Consider the following 16631-nt stretch of genomic DNA (forward strand, 5'->3'; position numbering starts at 1 on the left):
GGCATGTATCTTTTCGAATTAGAGTTTTCAGTTTCTTGGGTAAATATCTAGTTGTGGAATTACTGGATCATGTGATATTTGTACTTTTGAGGAACCTCCATACTACTTTCCACAGTGGCTATACCAATTTACATTCCCACCAACAATGCATGAGGGTTCCTTTTTCTCCACATCCTAGCCAATACTTGTTATTTCCTGTCATTTTGACATTAGCCATTCTAACTGATGTAAGGGGATATCTCATTGTTGATTTGATTTGCATTTTCCTGATGAGTGATGTTGAGGATCTCTTCAATTGTCTATTGGCCATCTGTATGTCTTCTTTGGAGAAATGTCTCCTTCTACCCATGTTTTAATTGTGGTTGTTTTGGTTTTTTTGTTTTGTTTTTTCTTTTGTTTTGTTTTTTGGTGTTGAGCTGTATAAGATATTCTCCAAATATCTTCAGCCATTCAGTCAGTATTTTTGTTCTGTTGATGGTTTCCTTTGCTGTGCAAAACCTTTTATTTTCACATAGTCCCAGTAGTTTATTTTTTGCTTTTGTGTCCCTTGCCTTAGGAGACATATCTAGAAAAACATTATGGCTGATACCAGAGAAATTACTGCCTGTGCTCTCTTCCAGGATTTTTACGGTTTCAGGTCTCATATTTGTCTTTAACCACGTTTGAGTTTATTTTTGTGTCTGGCATCAGAAAGTGGTCCAGTTTCATTCTTTACATGTAGCTGTCCACTTTTCCCAGCACCATTTATTAAACAGACTGTTTCCCCACTGTATATTCTTGTCTCCTTTGTTATAACTGACCATATAATCGTGAGTTTATTTCTGGGGTCCCCATTTTGTTCCCTGACCCATGTATCAATTTTGGGGCCAGGTCATACTCTTTCATAATTCAGGGAACAAGCTTAAAACTTGAGTAAAACTTTACTAATACTTAAGCTAACCTTTTCATTGTCTTCCTTCTCTCTCTCACTAAATGCTAATTTTTAATAAAGTTTAAATACATTGGTAATTCATAAGAAGTTACTCAGAAAATTCCTTTCAATGGCCAGTTTCTTTAGCCAACTGAGAGATAAGTACACTTTCCCATAATTTTTTTTTCATTTTAAACAGTTTTATTACATGGTGTTAATATTCAGGACACTTCAGAACACCCTATACTTCTAGTAAGATTTTTGGTAACTGGCTTTAATGTGTTACTTGAGTATTTTTCTCATACTGGCTTTCAGTCAAAAGTACTACTTGGTGATTGTTTAAAAGATGTTAATTTGATTAAACAGTTTATCCTTCATAACCTGAGACATCAATCCATGGATAGCTTCTATTGTAGTTTTACAGCTGTCTCTTGTAGCTTTGGCAAGTTTGTCTTCTTTCTGTCATGTGTTTCTAAACCCAACATGAAACTCCCTCATCCCAGGTGAGCTTCCAACTGTTCTAATTTTTCAGAAAAATCAAAGACCTGAGCAGTGGTATAGTCTGCGTTAGCAAGCAAACTAGAGGAACTCAGTGTATTCACCCAGTATTTATTGCACAAAAGCTCAAGCAATTTGTGATCCAATAAGGATTTGAAATATGAGACTTCTAAGACATAATATTGTTTGCAATGTACACCCAAGTCTTCTATTTTATTAAGTGGGATAGTCTGGTCTCAGAATGGCCTTCATCAGAGGGTTTGTAGCCCATTGGGTATGTCCTAAAGGCTCCAAGATTCACTTTCCCTGCTGATACTGTTCTTGTTGGGTCAATTATTACTGCTACGAATGGTTCCCGGAACTGCTGACTGAGCATCTGAGCAGTAATATCAATCCCAGAAAGCCAGCAGCCATAGCCAGGATGGCTGCGATACCCGCCAATTGCATTTTCAAGGCAGCCGACCTGTTTGGTGTTTTCTATATACACAGCCACATACTCATATGCAGCAGCCTGAGCATTTACTCGGGTTTCAGTGCCCTCTACAAGCAAGCCAAACTGTCCATAATGATCATGGTTTCACCATTCACCCTTCCCAGCATTAAGCCCATCACTTCTAAGTTGCCTCCCGATATGCCATGCATCACCATTTTCAGTAGAGACAATGCTGAGATTTTGCAGTACTTAAAGTAATGGTGATCCTTAGCCCAGGGCTTCGCTGCCCATTATTTCTTGCTGCTGTTTCTTGTCGTATTTGTAGATTTCATCGATGTTCTAGGCTTCCAGCAAGTTGTTGGCCAGTTCCCAGGTCTTCTGAGCCATAGCTCTCCCAGACGCCACCACCGCCAGGGAATCAGAGAAGCTGTTGACTCCACAACCAAGACGCAACTTTACCTCGCTAGGTTCCCGGGTGCGGGCTTCAGACCCTTCCCACCACAGGTGCAAACTTATACTAGTCCCTCAAGGCAGCCATGACACTCCCACAATTTTTTACTCTCATAATCAAGAAGTCTAATATTACAAAAGCACCTTAATTTAAGCACAGGTCAATTTTCAATTATAATGGCAAGTAAAATAATGTTAAACATACCTTGAGAAGTTCAACAAGCCTGCATAATGCCTTAACTGAGGTTTTGGTCATTGGTTTTTGCATCGACATGTAGACATTCATTGTGGTTTTAATAATGGTACTAATACTATATGCATATAAGAAGCCCTATAAAAAAATAAAACACTGATTATAATTATAATAAAAACTTTCATTTCTTCAACATTTCATTCTCTATGTAATAATTATTCCTCAACCTGCCAATAACTATTGTTTGTAAGTTCATTTTAAAGTCTGCTCTTAAGATTTTTAAATACTTTTCCACATACAATATACACACGATGGTGAAGTTTCAAAGTAACCCTTAAAAGTGTATTTAACCCATTACATACCATAAGTTTAGTACTGTTAAAATTATGGTATGTAATTATAGTTAAAGAATCTTCCCATTAAAAAAACACACAAACCCTTCAGAGAAATTATCTGAATGTCAGGAAGATATCTATTCATCCTTATCTCACCTGCCAGACAAGAGTATAAAGACTCCTATCTGCTGCAGACAAAAGCTAAGGATTCCAAGGAACTAGGAACTAAAAAATGAGAAGGAGAAGGATAGCTGCTCTCTGGCCAGCACACGTATCAAAAGGTATTTCTCACTTTCAAGCCAATTCCCCCTTTCCTTTTCACCAAAGCCAATCACCACTGTCCATCTGCTACCGTGTCCCCTGCCTATACTGGTACTAATCAGAGTTTTTCTCCTCCTGGCCCAATTAGAACAAATTTCTTCCTATCCTTGTATTCACAGAGGAAGAACACAGGTCTTGTGAGGTTTAAAAAATATTCTGAGTGCTTGCAAACCCATGGAAATGGGATGGAATAAGAAATCAGGAAAAAGAATATTATTTCTCAGATATATTTTCACTTAGATCTAAAAAAACCACACAGAAACATAATAATAAAGATTCTTTGGGCTATCAAGGACCAAAAAAAAGGTATATATTACAGTTTAGACATGAACATAAACTATACTACTGTGGATATATCCAAAGAGTTGGGCAGAAGTGATATGGTACTGATTCTCAACTTTCTTTCTTTTCCTCTATCATATGTGAGAGATACAGAACTCTCTGGCATCAGTGTCACAATGACTAAGTAAAGCAGTGAGAGTCAATACAGATGGGAGGGAGGAGTTTCTCTGAACCAATAACGGCTCTGTGATAAAGAGATGTGCTAAATTAAAGAATAAGAAACGAGGGAAAAGGTAGCATCCTAAGAAAGGTGACAGACAATAATACTAAAGCTTGGGGCATAACAGGAAAGAGCCCCAAGTCTTACCTTGTTAAATACAGGACTATGACACCAGACTCCGCCCTAGCACAGCACTTAGAAAAGTTAAAAAGCAGACACAAGGAACAGCAAAAGTGTAACTCTAAGGCAGGGAAAAAAAGGGAGTTTCTTCTTTGAGGGGTAATGGAGGAGAAAGAACTCATAGGCTGATATCATACCATTCAGATGGCCATTAATCTGCGTCATTTAAAAGAATGTCATTTAAAAATCTAAATGGGGAGGGAAGAGATCTAGAGCCTGTTTCTGTTAATGGCAGAATAAATAAATTGGACCAGTCTTCCTACAGAGAACATCTAGCAAATCTGGGCAAAATATGTTTTTAAATCTCTTAGAAGGCATCAAAGAACTACCACAAAAATAAGGTAATATAAGAGCAAAATATAGAAGACAGAAACCCAGAGAGGTGAGCATGGCATTTGTGGTCACTTTCCCTTAAGAGACATCTGCCCATTCCAAAAGAGAATAAAGACAGAAGCCAAATGTTATCTTTCAACATCTCACAGAAAGGAAAGGGGGATGAAAATAGGAGTTCATGGCCCATCAAAGAGGGATGGAGGTCCTGTAAACCGAGGTTCTGGATCGGGATCCTGAACAACTACCTAAAAAGTAGGGTGAACTCAAAAAAACAGCCATCATGGGATTTAGAACCCATTTCAAATCATCACAGTCCATGACTGAGTTGAGGTGATCTGGGTTGCTAGTTGTCCTAGACTAGCTGTACATCAGAAGCAAAGATTATTAAATCTTCTCTGGAGAAAAAAAAAAATCCAGATCTTTCAATTATATCCACAGTTTTTCATATACAATGTGCCACACATTATAAAAAAAATAACCAGGCATACAAAGCAATGAGATATATCCAAAAACCAGAGAAACAAGAGATAAGAGAAATAGCCAGATAATGAAATTATTAGACATGGGTTTCAAAATAATTATGCTGAATATGTTGAAGGAAATGAAACAAAATTTATTCAGAAGAAGAAATGGAAACTATAAAAAACAAAAAGCTAAAAAGTAAAATAATTAAGAATTCAGTGATAGGTTCAACAGTAGATTAGAGATAGCTGAAGAGAAAATTAGAGAGAGAGAAAGATAATAAAACAAAAAGAGCACTTGCAGACTTAATGGCTGAGATTTTTCCACGAATCCTGGAAGCTCTACAAATCCCACACAGCACTGACAAAAGAAAACTACACCTAGGTACCTCAGAGTAATATTAACTAAAAACCAAAAAGATCTTACAAGCAATGAGAGAAAGACTCACATTGAGAAAGCAACAAAACTGACAGCTGACTTCTCAAAAAAAATAAGACAGAAGACGATAAAGTGGGGAGGAAGGTAAGGGATCCTGCCAACCCAGAATTCTGTATGTACCAAAACTGCCTTCCAAAATGAAGTTGAAATAAGACATATTCAGACAAAAAAAAGGTGATAATTCATCATCAGAGAAACAGTTTAAATGAAATACTAACAGATATTCCACAAATAGAAGGATGGAGAGATGCAGGAAAGACAGAACAGATAAATATGTGGGTAAATCTAACTGGACTATAAAAACAGCAGCAGCAATAATACCACCTTGTGAAGTTTAATATAGAGAATAAAAATAAACAAAAGCAGCAGGGGTGAGAAAGTGATAAATAGGATTAAGTAGGCTTAAGATCCTTACACTGTCTAGAAAGAGATAAAACTACTCATTTATTCTGGAGTTGAAGGTTAAATGATGTATATTAAAATCTCTACAGTAACTATTAAAAAAACCAATAAAGGTATATAGAATTAAAAACCTAATAGTGGGAGAAATAAAAGAATGAAACTAATTCAAAAGAGGAAGAAAGGAAAGGAAAAAGGGACACAGAACAAGTGAGACAAACAGAAAGCAATTAGTCAGGTGCTACTTTAAATCCAAATACATCAGCAATGACAGAAAACATAATGAAAAAGGATGCCTGGGTGACTCGGTTGGTTAAACATCTGACTCTTGGCTTCAGCTGAGGTCATGATCTCAAGGTTGTGAGATTAAGCCCCACATCCGGCTCCGCACTCAGCACAGTCTGCTTGTTCCTCTCCCTCTGCTCCTCCCCCCACTCATGCATCTATCTCTAAATAAATACATAAAATATTTTTAAAAAATGAAAAAACAAAGATTATCAGACTGAAGAAAAATCTATACTGCTTCAGGAGACAGACATTAAATATAAAGAGTCAAACAGGTTGCGAGTAAAAGGATCAAAAAAAAAAAAAAAATACCATGTAGACCTTAACTGAAAGAAAACTGGTATAGTTATGTTACTATCACACACACAAGACCTATGACAAAGAGCACTACTAGAGATAAAAGGGACATATCACAATGATAAAAGGTTCAATTCACCAGGAAGATAAAACAATTGTGAATCTTATATACACTCACTTGGCCTCAAAAAAACTGACAAAGAATAAACAGACAAATCCACAATGCCAGAGGGAGATTCTAAACCAATTCTCTCAGTAACTGATACAATATGCAGACAAAATCATTAACAAACATGACCTACTTGACATATACAGAACACTACAACCAACAAATGCAGATTAGATATTCAAGTGCACATGAAAAGTTTACCAAAGTTGACCATAGGGTGAGCCATAATGCCAATCTCAACACATTTCAAATTACCGAATTATCTTACTATTTCTAGATATCGATAATGAGGAATAATGAGGAAATCCTCATATCTTTAGAAATTAAAAAATATCTTTCAAGGTAACTCACAGACCTAAAAAGAAATCACAATAAAATTTCTTAAATATTTTGAACTAAAGGATAATGGAAATACAACATATCAAAACAGCAAAAAAGTCATGCTTTGAAGGGAATATAATTGCATGTATTAAAATATACAAATTAATAAATCACACAGATCCAAATGCAATCAAATCAATTTCAGTTTTTAAAAACAAAACATCCTATCCTTTCCAGTTTTTTCAAAGGGTTACTTCTATACATTGGATTAACAAAGAAATGACCCCCAAAATATTCTAAGTAAGAAGATGCAACTACCTGTATAAAAACATTACATCTATTGGTGAGGTCTTCAGCAAATTTATCCATTCTCTGCTCTTTAGATAAAATAGATTCCATTTTCATCATCCATGAGCTCACAAAGACGTAGTAAGACTGTACATCTCTAACAAAGGAAAATATTGCAGTTACTCAGCACAGGAAAGAAAATTTACTTCCATTTCTTTCAACTGGTAGGGATAAAATATTTCCTTGTAGCAGCCACCTTTCTGGTTTTCAAACTATAAACATCCTACATACATCTATAATTTACTCATTCAACAAGTGTTTACAGAATGCCCATATAGCTGAAGCACTCTTGCTCAGTACTAAAAACAAAAGTTAACAGTAAACAAAACGGATAAAAATTCTTGCCACAATGAAACTTACATTCTAGAAAGGAGAGCTGCTTAATAAAGAAATCAATAATTAAAATCTATAAGATGTTAGATGATATGTGCTATGGAAAAAATGCAGCAGGGAAAAGAGATAGGGACTTGAGTGGCAGATAAAATTTTAAATACAGTGATCAAAGCAGGCTCATTGAAAAGATTTTGAGCCATTATTTGAAGAAGATGAATGAGTAATCCATGTAAATATATGAGAAGGGAATTCTAGGAAAGTGAATAACAAATGCAAATGCTCTACAACAGTAAGTCAGTCTGGCATGTTCAAGTAATAACAAAGAAGTCAGATCGGCTGGAGGTCAGAGAGCAGGGATGAGGAAACAAGAAAATCAGAGAAGTGGGAGGGGCAGTGTGGGAAAGAGGGGGAGTAGAACAGGATTTGTGTAAGAACTTATAGGGAGGATTTCAATGGAAAGCCACCAACAGACTGACTTAATGAACAGAGTGACTTTGAACAGAGTGACTTAATCTAACTTTGCAGAGGACCAGTATCACCTTGGCTGATATGCTAAAAATAAACTATAAAGGGAACAAGGGTAATACTGGAAAACCACGCAGGGAGCTACTGTGATAATACAGAAGAAAGGGGATATCAACTTGAACCAGAATGGGAGACTGGAAGTGGTCAAAAATTCTGGACATAAAAGCTGCATTTACTGAATACTTACTATGTCAGCCACTGTTCTGAGAACCTCACACAAAGTAACTCATTCAATCCTCACATTAGCCTTATGAGGTAGGTATTATGATCTCCATTTTACAGAAGAGGAAACTGATACTCAGGGAAGTTAATAACATGCCCAAGATCAAACAACTGTACATAGCTGAGCCAAGATACAAGCCCAAATCTAGAAAGATTTCCCATCCGGGAAATACTAAATCAGTAACATTAATTTTCCTATGCAGCCCAATTACAAACACTGAATCACTCTATCAGTGCACCTCAAATTGCTCAAGATGGGAATTTTTGGCCCAGAAGCCAAAAGTGTAGGAAAAAAATGAACAATTCCCCTTTGTGGGATTTGATGTTACCAACTCTTTCTAAAAACCTCCTTCAGGGGCTCCTGGGCGGCTTAGTTGGCTAAGCCGCTGACTCTTGATTTCGGCTCAGGTCATGATCTCAGAGTCCTGGGATGGTACCCCACATCAGACTCCGCACTCAGAGGGGAATCTGCTTAAGGATTCTCTCTCCCTCTCCCTCTGCCCCTAACCCCACTTAAGGGGTTACTCAGGCTCGCTCAAGTTTGCTCTTTCTAAAATAAGTAAATAAATCTTAAAAACAAACAAGCAAACAAAAAATACTGCCAAGCTGTCTGACAATCTCAAGAACTCAGCCTGAAGAGGGATTACACCAAAATTTTTAATGACTGTGTTTTAAGGAGTGAAACCTAGCATCAAATCTCAGAAAAATTTCTGCTGAGCCAGGATTCCATTACACAACACCAACTGCTGCACTTTTGGCTTTGCCTTGAATGGTGCTAACATTATTTGACTTGTGGGTTATTATTTGACTTGTGGATTATTCAACTTAAAAGTGTGGAACACACAGAAAGAGTAAAGTCCTAGGGCAATGCCTCCACTTTTGAGAAGGTTGTGTTCAGTATTCAGCAAGGACATAACATACAGGAAAGAACAGAAAAGTCACAAGCAAGGACAGAAGGAAGAGGCCTACGTTACGGAGTGCTCCCTGATGATAATCCATAACATTTTGAAGAAGGCTAATAACACAGTCAAAGGCACTCACTCGGTTTTAGATCAGACTATGCAGAACGAAGCAGAGGTTTGCTTGTTACTCCACCCATTACTACTCCCTCCAGACACCAGATGATCTTCATCTCTTGCAAATACGTAAAAATGAAACTGCTTCAAGACTTAAAAAGCAAGTTCATTGACAAAGGGCATCCAAAAGTAGTCAAAGGTCTGTCATATGGTCAGCTTCATTTCAAAGTACGAACAGGAAATTACTGAGAAAAAATTTCCTGTCCCAATATAAAACACAAAATGGTGTCAACATTTGTATGTCAACAGAGGTTTGAAATGAAGGTTCACACCTCTATCCTTTAAAGTCAGTGTTCCCAGTATCGAAATGGTTGTGAAGGAAAAGCAAAATGCAGCAACGCACCTACAAACCTTGAACCCCAGTCAAGGACGTGGCTAGGGCACTTGGCCAGCTAGGGTCTAGTGCATAGTGCAAGGGCAGGGAAACTGTCCCCCACTACTTCCTTCTTACTTATGGAATGAACTCTGGAACCTTACTGGGAGAGCTCTCAGTAACTCCCTCAACTTTTCCTAAAATATTAGACAAAACTCATGCTGATCACAGTGTTTCCTCTCTTCCGAGGTTTCTTTGGGAGAAATGTCCTGAAAAGGACACTATCCCTTTTAGCTCCCAGAAAGGACACTATCCCTTTTAGCTCCCTGGAGCTCTGTGGTGACTGTATCTTTAGAATCAAATAATTTAGAAACATAAAATGTTATCGGGCTGGGGGTTGTCACTGAAAGTCAACTTCTCCAGTCTTCCGCCTGATAAGCCTCCCTTCCTACAGCATCTTGGACCACTGGTCATCTACAGTCTACCTACTCAGCTCTAGAGAAAGAGCGCATTACCTCTCAGAGCAGCCTATATGACTCTGCTCCAGAAACGCTACAGTAGGACTGGTACAGGTCTGCATGCCTTTTCTGACACATACTTAGTTGTATGATCTCGTGAAGTTCACTTCTCTAAGCCTCATTTTATCTAAAAATGGGATAAAACGAGGACTATCAAGTAGCAGGTAACAGCTTGTGCTCTAGAGTTGGGACTGTCCAGCTCCACCACCTACTAGCTGCTTAAATTTGGGTAAGTTTAATCTACTTCAATTTTCTCACCTATAAAATGGCCATAACAACAATATCTACCTCATAAAATTCTCAGATGATTAAAAGAGATGATACATGTGAAGTTCCTGAAATATTTTAGTTATTGGCTTACAGAAAGGACCAGGTTAATATTAGTTGCAACCTTTATTATTTTCCATATGAGAAGACTGTTACAGGGTTTGTATACAACAAAGTGTTTAAAGCCTTTAGCACAATGCCTGCTACACAGAGCTCAATAATATTGGTGATTACTATGATCTATCATCATCTTTTGGTTCTAGTTCAACCTTCTGGAGCTACAGAGATTAAATCTGTTCCCTCTTCTATCTGAACGCCCCTCAAATACTTAAGGAGCATTCCTCAGATTTCTCTTTGAAAGGCCAAATTATGTAGAGATTCTTCAAAGGGCCTGGTAGTCAGGCCTTCTGACATATCCTGACCAGCTTCTTTCAGGGTTGCTGCATTTGTGTCCCTCTTAAAATGTGACACCACCAAATACTGGCTATGATCTGATGAATAAAACTTCAACAAAACTACCAATTCACATGGCATAGATAATATAACTATCAGTTCCCATAACCCAGGTATAGTTATTAATGTAATCCAAGTATATACCGGCATTTTTAGCAACTACATCACACTGTTAAAGAACATTAAGCATCTGATAATCAAAATATCCTTACTGCTACTAAACCTGATCCCCATCTCTCCATCTTACTGGATTCATTTCCTTAAATCCAAACAATGTCTTTTTCCTTCTCAGTTCTGTTTTAAAATGTACAAGAGAGTTTGGAAATCTCTGCTGTGAGTAATTCTGCCTAAATTGAGTAATCGTCATTTTCCACTGACTTTAATCACAGGACTTGGGAGTACTAAGAGATGCTTCAGTGGACCTCCTACATTCCTGACTAACGCCTTCTTTCCATACTCTGCAATAATGGCCCTATTTCCCCTTGATGGTCGAAATCAAAAGGAAATAGATAAATTTCCCTATTATCTTTTCACCATGTCACAGAAAAAAACTATCTCCAGCACAGGGCCAGTAGCACAGTCCTGGATCATTTGACTTAAAATCTTCATCCAGGTCAACATGTGCTTTTGGTAGTGCACTCAAGAATGTGCAGTTAATTTAAATGTTGAATCTAGGCAATGAGAACATGGGGGTCCATTATACTGTTTTCTCTATTTTGTGCATATTTGAAAATTTACATAGTAAGACTTAGACAAAATATAAGGATGTAAATATCAAAAGAAACTGAAGTTAAAAGTGTTCTTTAGGGGCGCCTGGGTGGCTCAGTGGGTTAGGATGCTGCCTTCGGCTCAGGTCATGATCTCAGGGTCCTGGGATCGAGTCCCGCATCAGGCTCTCTGCTCAGCAGGGAGCCTGCTTCCTCCTCTCTCTCTCTCTGCCTGCCTCTATGCCTACTTGTGATCTCTGTCAAATAAATAAATAAAATCTTTAAAAAAAAAAAAAGTGTTCTTTAAGTGACTAGTACTCAGGTACAGGGTGAAAGTGGGCTGGAGACAATTATTTTTCCCTTTAAACTTTTAGTACTTGACTTTTTAAATATGTACATATATTACTTTCATAAAAATAAAAATTTTTAGAAAGGAGTGCATCAAATTAAAATCAACTCCTAAAAATCGTCACTGAATAATGGACACACAATACTTTTAATGTCATCAAATGGCATCTACTACAGGAACTATACTCCACACAAAAAATATTTAATGTATTGATAAAACGTTATGTGTGCATGCATACATACATACATGTGCATGCAAATGCACGTATATTTGGGTACATATGTACGCACACATACATCTCCATAAAGTATAGTTTTCCTGTATCTTTAACAGAGTTTAAACCTACATCATGTAAAGCAAAAAAAAATCCTAAAAAATAAGTCTCTTAGAGATTGTCCAACATTTCCCTCTGGTAATAAATAAATTTATTCTTATAACCAAGTGTTTTCCACATATTTTGAGTCAATATAAAATACAAGAATATAAAGTATATAAATATATTCATTATGAGCACTTATAAAACCTACTTGGTAAGTGATTGAGCTTTCTGCTGTAGGAAAGTATCTCTGTGTACTTTAATGGCTTGAAGACTTTTTCTGTCTAGAAGTTTGGCAGCTGCTGGTATTTTCTGGATCAAAAAATTATCAGGAAACCAAATAATATTAGCAGTTAGAGTGATGGCTGGTACCTGAAATAGTAAACATAAGGAAGGGAAATTAATAAATACAGGCTAAACAATAAGCTATTTAATAGTTCTATCATATGCAATGGAAGACAATTTATAATCACTAATAGATCATGAAACATATTATTGTACTGTGGCACAATTAAGACATTCCAATATCTGATGTGGAGCATGAAAATAATTTTATTCTGCCAATATTTATTTAATAAATATTAAATACACACACACACACACACACACACACACACACACAGATTTTCAGATAAAAATATGCAAAAAGCAAACAGAAACTTGAATCCTCATGACTTTTACTTTTATTCTACATTAGTGAAAAAATAAAAGACCAAGGTGGCTGGGTACTCATAGTCATGTATCACTTGATTGTACACACAAACTAAATTTTCAATTTTGAAATCAGGTGTGAAATCATGGAAATAGCAAAGATGTAAAATCAATCTCAATTTTTTTTTCTACTTCAATAATGAGAAAGGATGGTAAGAAGAAAAGAAGAATAGAAGAAAAAGAAGAGAAAAAAGTAGTAACAATAATAGGAATTTAATTTATAGGAAGAAATCTAGAAAAACCTCCACAAACAGGTATTTATACAATGTGGAATTATATTGTACTTATTTCTTAAATGCCTGGTTTTTAAAAATGAATACTATAATATTATTTTCATAATTATTATAAAATATTAGAAGAATTGCCACTTTTGTAAGCCAGAATAAAATACATTTTAGAATATCCAATTTTATCCAAAATCTTTTTCATCTATTGAAATTGAAAAAAATAAAAATTCCAAGTTCTTACTTTCTTACAAATGTCCAATAAAGACTTATAAAACTTCTTATCAATAGTTCGAAAAATTTGAAAGTGCAGTACAAAAAGTCCACAAATTCCAACATACTTGTCTCTCTGGTCAATTTCAGAAGGTTCTCCTTATAAAAACAAAAGCATAAGAGAAAATTGAAACAAATAAACACTTAAGTTCTACATTCAAGGAAATGTAAACTTTAACAACTTTAGCAACAAAAATTTTAAAATGCACTTTACATTACCAAGTTTGGCTTCTACATTTGTAAAAATTGAGCGAATACTATGTGCAAATTCTTCAGCAAAAGTGCTATTTTTTGACACAGATACTCCTCCATTCAGAGAATCAAACTGCTGTTCTATACAGGCCTAAACAGGAAACATTTAAAGAGAAATTTAGACCCTCGATAATAAACTATTAAACAGATTTAAATATAGTATGTGTGATCTACATTCATCATTCTAATTTTACTAACAATGAGGTTCAAGTTTTTACCTTAATGTCATCTAATATCTAAATCCTTTAGAATGAATATGTATGTATGTACATATTTGAGTACCAGTTAGTGCAATAAAACTGAACCACAAATCCATTCATTTGAGAGAGAGAGAGAGAGGGCATGAGAGGTGCAGGGTTTGGGGAAAAGGAGAAGCAGACTCCTCACTGAGCAGGCAGCCTAACTCAGGGCTCCATCCTAGGACCCAGAGATCATGACTTGAGCTAAAGGCAAGAGGCTTAACCATCTGAGCCATCCCGGCGCCCTACAAATCCATAATTCTACATGAAGAGACACACAGGGATATTCAATGATGTATAGAAGATATGTCTGATGCAGCACTGGAAAACATGTTTTATTATCTTACTTTGCACTTTTAAGAGTAAATTTTTTCTGATTACAATTACTTTCCTAGCACTTTATTACAGAATGTACAGAAATGTCTCCTGGAGGGGCACCTGGGTGGCTCAGTCAGTTAAGTGTCTGACTTGGGCTCGGGTCATGATCCTAGGGTCCTGGGATAAAGGCCTGTGTCAGGCTGTGTGCTCAGTGGGGAGTGTGCTTGTCCTCCTCCTGCCCCTCCCCTGATTTGTGCTCTCTCAGTCAAATAAATAAATAAATAAATAAATAAAATCTTAAAAAAAAAAATCTCCTGGAAAAAGAATCAATGACAAAAAAAGACCTTCTGAATCTAATACACTAGCCATTAAATTGATATAAACAAGAGTTCAGATCGATCTGTAAAAATTGTGATCCTGAGCATAATATGATGTATAGACTTGTCAACCACTATGTTGTACACCTGAGGTTAATGTAACATTATGTGTCAACTATACATCAATTTTTTAAAAACTGTGATTATGTAAAATATATTAAAAATAACCCTGAAGGGACACCTGTGTGGCTCAGTGGGTTAAAGCCTCTGCCTTCGGCTCAAGTCATGATCTCAGGGTCCTGGGATCGAGCCCCGCATCGGGCTCTCTGCTCGGCAGGGAGCCTGCTTCCCCCCACCCTCTCTGCCTGCCTCTCTGCCTACTTGTGATCTCTGTCTGTCAATAAATAAATATTAAAAAAAAAAAAACCCTGAAGCAGATTTTAAATATAAATATATTGCAATTTCTGATAAATATTACCCAAAGCAGTGCTAGCCAAAAGAATTTTCTGTGATCATAGAAATATTCTACATTTGTGCTAATATGATAGCTAGCCACAAACTAATTATGGCTATTTTTCTCCCAGCTTCATTATGATATTATTGATATATATTAAGTATGAAGTGTATGGTGCAATAATTAGATTACATACAGCTAGTAAGCAGCTGAAAGTGGTGGCAAAAGTGAAATTTTATTTTCTTCCATTTTAATTAATTTAAGCTTTAAAAAGCTACTAAATGGTAGAAAGCTATCTGCACTGAACAAACCCAAATTATATTCCCTGAGCCCAGGAAGAATTAAACAGACATTTAAAAGGCAGTATAACAAACCCAGATACAGAGGTTAACAACAAACATTAACATAACTGCTTAGATCTTGATCCTTGAATAGTTTTATCCTTTTACATAATTAAAAAAAAAAAACCTCACCCCAAATATAACTAGTACTATTAATTTTGTTTGCTACTTGGTACTAAAATAATTGTATTTTAGTACACTAACAATGTTTTAAGCCACAGCACTTTTAAAGAACACATATTTAAACAATATGCTATGAAAGCGTCACGCTGGAGTTCTGAGCTGGGTCAACTAAGGAACCCATTCAGTATAGCCTGATAAAGTGCTCGTACCTGAAATATCATTCCATCAAGTAACTGCCCTTCTAGCTTCAGCAAGAACTTTTCAAATGGCTTTAGTTTTTCTTCCTGAATTCCAAATTTTGAAGGATTGTGATGGACAGATTTCAACAACCTTATGGAAGATTAGGAGAAAGACCTTCAATTTTCCTAACAAAGTCTTCAATTGAAAATTTTCAAAGAAATCAAAATTTTGTATTTGTATTTCCTGTTTGGTTCTATACATTTGAAAATCTGAATAAAAACAATGCTAATATATTTAATTTTCTAATCATACCTTTTTCTATCATCCTAAATTCAGATACTCTAGATACCAGATGAACGGATGCCTCAACTTAAACAGGTCTTAAGAATATACAGTGAAATAAAACCAAGTTCACCAAAAACAACGGTCACTTGAATAGAACCCTAGGAAAAAACAAACCTGAGTTCTAAGGTACTCAAATTAACATTCTACTATACTTTAAGAATTAGGAGGCTTTATACAAGTATATCATACTCTCAAAAAACGGTTGCTGTATTCACAAAAACATTTAACATGAGATCCTTCTAAATACAGATCTCCAGGTCTTTTAAAAGATCTGTATTATTTACATTTACTTCCTTTTTACTAATAGATTAACTATACAAAGTAAGAGACTATTTTAACTATTTTAACTGGCTCACCTTTTGTACATAGTCCAGTGCTCTTTCAATGTGACATGATTATCAATAATTTCATCCAGAGTAAGCAAAACAGTTAGCAGCTCCCCCAAGTGCTCATACATAGTCTGTCAAAAAAACCTTTAATGATTAACATTTAATCACGAATTACAGGTTAAGCTTCTTATGGATTTTTAAAGTTAAACACACTGGGCTAATTACTACTGAATTAAAGCAGTGGATAAATCAGTTTATTAATACACAGATGAAACTATTAATCCTCAGATGGAACAACAAGCCTTAGATAGAGAAACACTTTGCCCACTATTTCATCCTTAATTGTGATTTAACAGAATTGTTTAATTGTTTCACTCTCTAAAGAGACCATTTAAGAGAACCTCCACTGGCCACAACTGGGGAAAAAAAAGAGTTATAGTGGGGCGCCTGGATGGCTCAGTGGGTTAAAGTCTCTGCCTTCGGCTCAGGTCATGGTTCCAGGGTCCTAGGATCAAGCCCCAAATCGGGCTCTCTGCTCGGCGGGAAGCCTGCTTCCCCCTCTCTCTCTGCCT

General features: G+C 36.2%; 1 protein-coding gene and 1 pseudogene across 2 annotated transcripts in view; both read right to left on the reverse strand.

Moving 5' to 3' along the window:
• Positions 1–16631, reverse strand: part of WASHC4 (WASH complex subunit 4) — a 61709-nt gene that overhangs the window by 32578 nt on the left and 12500 nt on the right. The window contains exons 9-15 of the mRNA XM_082739052.1: positions 16087–16190; positions 15415–15535; positions 13381–13504; positions 13133–13260; positions 12165–12325; positions 6845–6971; positions 2497–2622 (exon numbers count right to left, since the gene is read on the reverse strand). Of these exons, the coding sequence (XP_082595178.1) occupies positions 2497–2622; positions 6845–6971; positions 12165–12325; positions 13133–13260; positions 13381–13504; positions 15415–15535; positions 16087–16190 (891 nt within the window). The remainder of the gene's footprint in view (positions 1–2496; positions 2623–6844; positions 6972–12164; positions 12326–13132; positions 13261–13380; positions 13505–15414; positions 15536–16086; positions 16191–16631) is intronic.
• LOC309868902 (COP9 signalosome complex subunit 5 pseudogene) lies at positions 1162–2342 on the reverse strand (annotated as a pseudogene). The gene has a single exon. The product of its transcript is annotated as a COP9 signalosome complex subunit 5 pseudogene (transcript).

The sequence above is a fragment of the Mustela nivalis genome (genome assembly GCF_964662115.1).
Source record: "Mustela nivalis genome assembly, chromosome: 7".
NCBI lineage: Eukaryota > Metazoa > Chordata > Mammalia > Carnivora > Mustelidae > Mustela > Mustela nivalis.